Source organism: Diprion similis, chromosome 11 (genome assembly GCF_021155765.1).
Source record: "Diprion similis isolate iyDipSimi1 chromosome 11, iyDipSimi1.1, whole genome shotgun sequence".
Taxonomy (NCBI): domain Eukaryota; kingdom Metazoa; phylum Arthropoda; class Insecta; order Hymenoptera; family Diprionidae; genus Diprion; species Diprion similis.
This window is the reverse complement of record NC_060115.1, coordinates 1,273,334-1,281,389: the sequence shown is the minus strand read 5'-3', so window position 1 is coordinate 1,281,389 and position 8,056 is coordinate 1,273,334. Positions and strand designations below refer to the sequence as shown.

General features: G+C 44.6%; 1 protein-coding gene across 1 annotated transcript; it reads left to right on the top strand.

Annotated features, from left to right (window-relative positions):
• Positions 1-222: 222 nt before the first annotated feature.
• LOC124412617 (septin-interacting protein 1) lies at positions 223-3,732 on the top strand. Its single transcript, XM_046892641.1, has 8 exons — positions 223-442; positions 536-767; positions 999-1,179; positions 1,262-2,217; positions 2,299-2,495; positions 2,621-3,049; positions 3,137-3,294; positions 3,388-3,732. Exons 1-8 carry the CDS (start codon positions 334-336, stop codon positions 3,634-3,636), a joined length of 2,511 nt encoding a protein of 836 aa, XP_046748597.1. The 5' UTR covers positions 223-333; the 3' UTR covers positions 3,637-3,732.
• The last annotated feature ends 4,324 nt before the right edge of the window (positions 3,733-8,056 follow it).

The following is an 8,056-nucleotide window of genomic DNA, read 5'->3' as shown; positions in this document are numbered from 1 at the left end:
GAAATCATACGTTACCAGCCTCTAATATAACTCAACTCATATATACTCAACTGCACTAAACCAATCGACATGAGTCGGTTAGTCAGCTACAGAATTACGTATGTTTAGCATCGTTGTTTACAATTTGATATTTTGTAACAGTGGGATGATTTGAACGTGAAATTAATTCGTGTACAATATACACACATCACAAGTGTTACTTCAAATTCATCTGTAATATCGGATAAATTCGCATCGACCCCAGCTACGTGGTCACGCTCAGAAAACACATAAGGCACTTAGTTAACCTCAAATTTCTAGTCTGCCGATCTGAGACATTCTTTTGATCTCATAATGTCCGAGGACGAAGTCGAAAGTTTCGAAATAACAGACTATGATTTGGACAATGAATTCAACATCAATCGTCCTCGCCGAAAAATGTCCAAAAAACAACAGATGCTTGGTAAGTAATAATCTTTCGTTTCTTACTTGTTTGAGAATTCTCATAACTCTTTTACTTTAACATATTGCTCTCTTTGCCAAATGTAATTATTAGGAATATGGGCTGATGACAGCGATGAAGAAGAAGTGCCGGCACGACCCTCCTTTAAATCATCAAATCGTGGCCCAAAGAATTACACTGCACCAGTCAGTTTTGTTGCTGGTGGTATTCAGCAGGCGGGACAACCCAAGGATGACAAGAAGGAGTCTGATGGAGACAAAGATGATGACGACGAAGGAGGTCGGCCGAGGCGAGGAGATGCTGATTATGTTCCCAATAGTTCTAGGTATTCTTTTTATATATTTCATTACTTCATTGGTCACCAATCATAAATCACTATAGTATTATGAAATATCTGTTTATTGTACAATTTCCTATCCTCATAACATTTCAACTCATAGTGTCATTAATACGAAATAGCTTCAACAAATTTTAAGCTCCACAGTTATCTTTCTACAGCTATTGCTGGCAATTTTACGGCTATTTACAATCTATTTCCTATTCCTTCCCATTCCAGTGACTCAGATGACGAAGGACCGAGCTTTGCTAGAGCAAAGCCATCATTTTCATTGAATCTAGACGGTGACATAGCTGGCCTGAGAAAAAAAAGAACACCAGTTAACCCAGTACTTATGAAATCAGGGGTCGGAAGTTGGGAAATGCATACCAAAGGAATTGGAGCGAAACTCTTGCTTCAAGCAAGTATATGGTTTGGTTATTATCTAGCAATGAAATGATATTTACCTGCGATGAACAGTGTGTCTGATTTTCGTGTTACAGATGGGTTTTGAACCCGGTAAAGGTCTTGGTAAGAAGCTGCAAGGTATAATGGCTCCGGTAGAGGCTCATCTCCGCAAAGGCAGAGGAGCGATAGGTGCTTACGGTCCAGAGAAATTGGTCAAGGTGCCTGAAAAGAAAAAAGACGAGGATGTAGAGGAGGAAAAAGAGTTCAAAGCAAAATTATCGCAATGGCGAAAGGGGGAGACGGTCAGTAAGAAGAAAGTGAGATATTGCTATAAGAGCGTTGACCAGGTTCTGGAGGATGGCAAGTTAAGACCGAACAGAAGAGTCCAACTGAACAGTGACATGAGCAAAGTCAAAGTCATCGACATGACAGGACCTGAACAACGAGTATTAAGCGGCTATCATGCGATCGGTAGTGGACAACAACGGCCTGACGAGACTGTGACGCCGGTCGACGTAAAGAGGACGGGCGTGAATTTCGCCCTCCCTGAACTCCGCCATAATCTCAATTTACTAGTCGATTTGTGCGAGCAAGACATTATACAGAACGATCGCCGAACTCGTCATATGTCTGACAGGGTCGTAGCTCTTGAGGCAGAAAGATCAAACCTATCTAAGATAGTAGACCAGCATGAACAGCTAATGGACACTCTGGAAAATGTTCTATCTATCGTCGATCAGCTCATGGACCAATCCAACGATCTGTCTCTAGAGGAAACTGCTGTTGCTTTTAAAGATCTTCAAGAGAAATATTACGAAGAGTATAAAATGTACGAATTAGGCGAACTTGCCACAGGCCTGGTCGGTCCCAAAGTCAAGGAATTCTTAGCCACTTGGAATCCATTGACTAATCCTACACTCCCCATTCCGCTGTTCAAGCAGTGGAAAAATATTCTTGAAACTGGTAGAAGCACCCTGCAAAACGGAGCTCTCGAACCTTACGATCAACTTGTATGGAACTCTTGGATGCCATCGATCCGAGGCGCTGTACAGTGAGTAATTTTCTCTTCAGAAAATTACATTGTCACATATCTGCTGATGAATGGAACTAACGTATTTGTTAATTCTTCCAGACAGTGGGCTTGTCGGCAACCTGATCCCCTAGTCGATCTTCTAGAGCAATGGATTCCTCTTCTGCCAGGATGGATACTAGAAAATATACTCGATTTATTGGTTCTCCCCAAATTGACGCTGGAAGTTGAGGAGTGGAATCCGCTCACTGACACAGTGCCAATTCATACGTGGATTCATCCCTGGTTACCGTTGATAGGTAAGATTAACTGCTGAAATTTGAATAAAAAAATTGTGAAGGATTCGGAGACAAGGGATGAATTATTCAACTTTGATTCAATACGTTCTATTACTTTTCTTATCTCAATCCATGATGTTCCATAGGTAATCGCTTAGATACCGCAGTGTATCCGATCATTCGCCGTAAGTTGGGCTCAGCGCTGGGAGGATGGCATCCTTCGGACAGATCAGCGAGACTGATGCTGCAGCCGTGGTCCCTGGTGTTCAAAAAGGGGGACATGGAAGCTTTCCTGGTAAAGAACATCATTCCAAAACTGCAAGTGGTTTTAGCCGAGTTTGTGATCAACCCGCACCAGCAGCACCTGGACCAGTGGAACTGGGTATTTGAATGGAACGAAATGCTTCCGATTCACACGATGGCGGGTCTACTGGATAAATTCTTTTTCCCGAAATGGCTTCAAGTCTTGGCTCTCTGGTTGAATCATTCTCCCAATTACGATCAAGTCACCAACTGGTATATGGGATGGAAGGGAATGCTGAGTGACAAACTGCTGGCAGAGCCGCAAATAAAGGGCGAGTATCTGTCAAGTTTTTTTCTCACATAAAGTACGTGTCGCAATGAAACCTAAACGTGCTCATGAAAATATTTCGAACTTGCAGAATACTTCAAGAAGGCGTTGGACATGATGAACAGAGCGGTAGCGGCACCTCAGGGACACCAACCCGGGGCAATGGAACAAGTATCATACCTCACAAATCTCGAAAGAACTCAAGCCACTCTTCCTCCGTCTGCGCCAGTCGCTCAGCCCAGAATGGAGGTGAGAACAAAAGAAGAGATTTTATTTTATTCTTTATCGCTCGATGTTAACGCAGATATCTATAATGACGAGATTCTACGTTTCCCACTTCAGAGAATTGCCGAGGCTGTACGTACCGCGTCGCAAATTCCACAAGGCTTCAAGGATCTCATACAAAAGCGGTGCGAGGAAAGAGGCATCCTCTTTATGCCTGTGCCAAACAGATACAGGGAAGGGAAACAAGTTTATAAAGTCGGTAACGTTCAGGCTTACATCGATAGAAACGTCGTCTTTGTTTGCCACAACGGATCCACATGGGCTCCGACTCACTTGAACGCGTTACTGGATATGGCCGAGATATAGGATTGTAAATACCATTGTACATACTTGCGATTAAGTCTTAGACTTTAGATAAATTAAATATACTCACACATGGTAAAATGATTTAACGTATTTTAATTACGCGGTTCACCATGACCCCTTACTCCATCCTGTTTAAAAAATTATATCGGAGATCCCTCATATTAATATAGTTGTCCAATAAACACGTCATTTTAGGCAAATTGCACATATGTTTGTTGCGTGGCATTGAGCATGCGTACAGAGAGAAAGATTTAGGACTTTTATTATTGAATACGACTCGGAATATTAAATTTCATAAGGTCAGATGACGTCTCATGAGAATCCCGGTGGGAATCAGACGCAAGCAGAAAACGATGTTGGATTCGTCATAAAACGAGGCGGACCTGAATAATTAACACTGTAAATATACCTCCAGTGTATACCTATTTTAACGGTATCTACAAAGCACAAGCAGGCAGCTCAATACGTCAGTGTACTTGGGCGGTTTGTTTGTTTGTTTAATTCCATATACTTCATTCGATTCCAGGCGTATCATGCGATTCAACGGGTTAAAACCCGGAAAGATGAGGGAGCAAATAAATGGGGGAAGCATACGCGGAGGCATAAATCGGCGAGGCAGCAATAACGAAAATTAATGCCTTAGAGAGGCAGGCAGGCAGCAGCAGCAGCAGCAGCTGTGGAGGTAGGGAAGGTTCTCCACCTCTATTTAGCTGTCTCGCGTCGAAGGCGTGTAGGCGCCCCTGGTTATCCCACCACTAAGGTGCAGCTTTAAAACTTCTCGATATGGAAAGTTGTATAGTTGATTCCCGCGGAGACGAGGTCTGGCTACGGGCAGCCAACACCGACGCGACTTCGGCCGCGTTGAATGGGCATCTTTCGCCCACGCCTCATGATCCGCGACATCCGCGACGTCCTTCCCCCCCCCCCCCCCCCCTCCCCCCGCCGCCTCACTCCTCTTCGAAGCCACCGACGAAGGGCATCGCATCGCAGCGACTCTGCACGGACTCCTCAGCGTTTCCTCTTGCAGCGGCTACGAACGCGTCTCGCGGTGTCGGGAAATTTGCATCCCGGCAAGATGCGAGAGTGCCTGGTAACCGTCTATCTCCGCGAAGCCTCTTCCCCCCTCTCTCTCTCTCTTTCTGTTACTCTCCCTCTCGGGCTCCTCTCCGGAGTCTCCGGGACCTGGAAACTCCGACGCTGCAGCCTCTCGGCTCCGAGGCACATTGTCTGATGCCGATCCTTATACTCTATGCGCAACAAGGAACTCGCGTCACCCGCTATGCGAAGTACATATTGTATCACGTGTACCTACTCTTGTACACCCGTATATACCTAAGCTATCCTACAACCTTATACACATAACGTAATTTATGTTGGCGTAAATTGCGGAACGCTGATACACGCGTGTAGCGCAGCTATCGCTGGGACTCTCGTGATACCTACGCCTGTTGTGCACGAATTCACGTGCAGTATAGGATCGAGATACCATTTGGTCGTGCGGATTTCTATCTATCTATCTATCTATCTTTCTGATTAAAGATCATTTACTGCTCTAAAAAATCGTATTTCATCACTATTGTCATTCCTCTTTGTACTTGCAAAAACTCATTGATCAGCTGTTTGGTCGTTTCAATTCCATCAAATCTGATAATCTAAATATCTCGAACTCTCTGTCAATTATTTATTATTACCAGTTGACCGTGATTTACATGAACTGTTCTTTAAACGATCGGTGGGTATGTTTAAATGCGATGGTAAACATGAGTATGCATCGTGGTTACTCATCATTCATCAGATGATCCTCCGAGGAAGTGGCGTTTTTCCACAGCTGCTGAATAATCTGGATATAATATGCTGTGTTCGACGAAGTCTGGTATTTAATTCAGAGAACAAGTGGCCATAAAACCTGGGTAATTCTTCACATGAAGGATATACGTATAGTACAGTTTGTATGAAGAGCGTTTGGAGCGGCGCTGAGCGTGCGGTTAACAGAGTCTGTTATATTCCGACTTTCGCCTTATCCAGATCAGGATCTGAGATCCCTCCAGAGTTTCTGCAGCATTTGCATCGCACATTACGGATACATCGAAAGGCTCTACTGAAACTGGTATACATGTAGAAAATTCTCGACAACGGATATTTATACGTGTCCTACACAGGCGCATCGATGGGCAGCCGTTTTTTGTCGAATAAAAGCGATACAATCGCAACCCAGTCGACGTGACGGAAAGTGAATTTCGTGAATACAATACCAGATAACGTGCACTTCACCCTGCAGAACAGCGAGCGTGGAACAGAAGTATTGAATTATACACGGATTGTCGAATAAAAATCGAGTTGTTTCGTGCAATAAATTTTGGCAAACAATTTTGCTGTGCTGCTTTGCAGGGTGAGGAATGCACGTATTTTCTAGCCGCTGTTACGATTGCAGACCTCTTATTATTGGGATTGCGATTTGAAATCACTTTTAAATATTCCTCAAAATCTGTTTCCTTTTTAAACCTAATCCCAATGTACCTTGCGTTCGTACATGAATTTTTTTTCCGCCGCTAGCCGCTTTGACAGAAACGTAAAGGCACACAGCAGCTACTCACAATCAGAAGTACGTGTGCGTATAATCGACACAGCTTAGAGCAAGCTAGGGAACGCCAGGGGAAATTTGATCTTTCGATCGCGTATAGTCCGCGCGCTGACCTTTAAGCGCAGCACGTCGTTTCTTATGAGTTAATCTTTATGTATACAGAGTCGAGGATGGGGTCAGCGAACTTGAAGCATGTACGTGAGTACACGTATTACACCCTTTTTTTAAAGGTGGAATGTGTAAGGCGAGGACCGGATGTCAAATAAATGGCTGAAAACTCTGTGGTAAAAAATGGTTTAATTAAAAAGTACTGCCTGATGGGCAGGTATCGAGATATTGCGCTGCAGGTGCATGCGTGCGTATAACGCACATTTACTCGATGGGGAGAAGCAGAGGCAGGCTGCAGCGGCTCGAGGAGAGTGAGTGCAATGCTGCGAAATTCTGCAAGGCGGATCTGAATTGAATTCGTGATGAGATTCGAAGCGTGGATCCTCCGCGGTCCCGATCGTTCCGAGAATCGCAATCTCTTAATAGTCGGTAATCGCGTTCCACTTATACTGCCTGGCAATAATCTCTCGAGATAAACGCGGTATTTGCATAGAATTGACGTGCAATTCCGCAGCCGATCGTAACCGCTTGCACGTTATACGTATGTACGTACATACCTACGGTCTACGTTAAAGCGCAGAGTGCCCTGTACCTACATTGGTTGCATATCTATTTATCCCGATCCTCGCTCTATAAACGCTCGATATGTTAAACTGGTGCAAATATGTCCGCAATCGAGTATTTACTCACTAAACTATCAAGGAATTGCAGCCCTGCACTGACGTCCCGCTGCACGGCTAGAGACTATATATACATACCTATCCTGCAGGCAGGCTGCAGCGCTGCAGCTGCAGATCAACTCCGCTGTAAAGAGAAATAAAAAGATGAGAATACTGACGGAGAAGAGGAAACGGGAGAAGAACCTCTTCTTATATCCTTTAAGTTTTAATTTACTGGTCTGAGGAATCGTTTTCGCCAGCATCGTCGTAAACAACCGCGATGCAGGAATTTATGCGCACACCGCGTCTAGGCGCGCAAAGAAGTTTGCAGGTATCGAGTATCCAGGACTGCAGATCTTCCTGCGCGCGCTCTCCGTCTTCGGAAACTCGTTACATCTGTAAGGAAGTTTGCGCCGGTGCCAGTAACTTATTTCACGCCTTTACAAATCGAGAGAGCGAACGAACGAACGAACGAACGAACTATCCGACGTACATACCTACCTTCGTACGTAGGTGCAACGTGGCCTGGTGCAGCTTAAGCTGCGGATTGCAGAGTTGCAGACAAGTTTGCACAAATTCTATAAATAGACTAACGCTTCGTTGCGCACCGGTCCGCGCGCAACAGCTTGCCGTGTCAATGCGCAAGCTGCGTGGCAACTTGTTAACAATTTTTTTCTCCTTTCACCTCGGTCTTATCGTACCTTTGCTTCGTTTCTTATTTCTTCTTTATAAGATCCTTATACCTGTTCGCGACAAGAAAACTCGCCGAGTTTATTACACGGATTAAGTATATTCGTTAAATTCGTTCAGCGAGTTGGACCGACGACACAGCCTAACATCCCGCGACGTAAACACCGACGGTCTTCTTCCACTTTTTATCATGACGGAAAATTGGATCTTACCGTTTGTCGATCGTCTCGAATAGAGCTAAGATCGTCGTAATTGTAATTCACTCGCGTAAGGTGTGCGTCATTTGGCCCTCGATCCAAACCGTGGACTTGCAGCGAGCCCGCGGTGCGTGCAGTAACATGTTTTCAGCAAAATGCCATCGCACCCAAACATTCCAAGCCCA

Coding starts and splice junctions, on each gene's coding strand:
- LOC124412617 (XM_046892641.1), top strand. CDS start 334: ATGTCCGAGGACGAAGTCGAAAGTTTCGAAATAACAGACTATGATTTG. Junction 1,180..1,261: donor GAGCGAAACTCTTGCTTCAA/GCAAGTATATGG, acceptor TTCGTGTTACAG/ATGGGTTTTGAACCCGGTAA. Junction 2,218..2,298: donor TCGATCCGAGGCGCTGTACA/GTGAGTAATTTT, acceptor TAATTCTTCCAG/ACAGTGGGCTTGTCGGCAAC.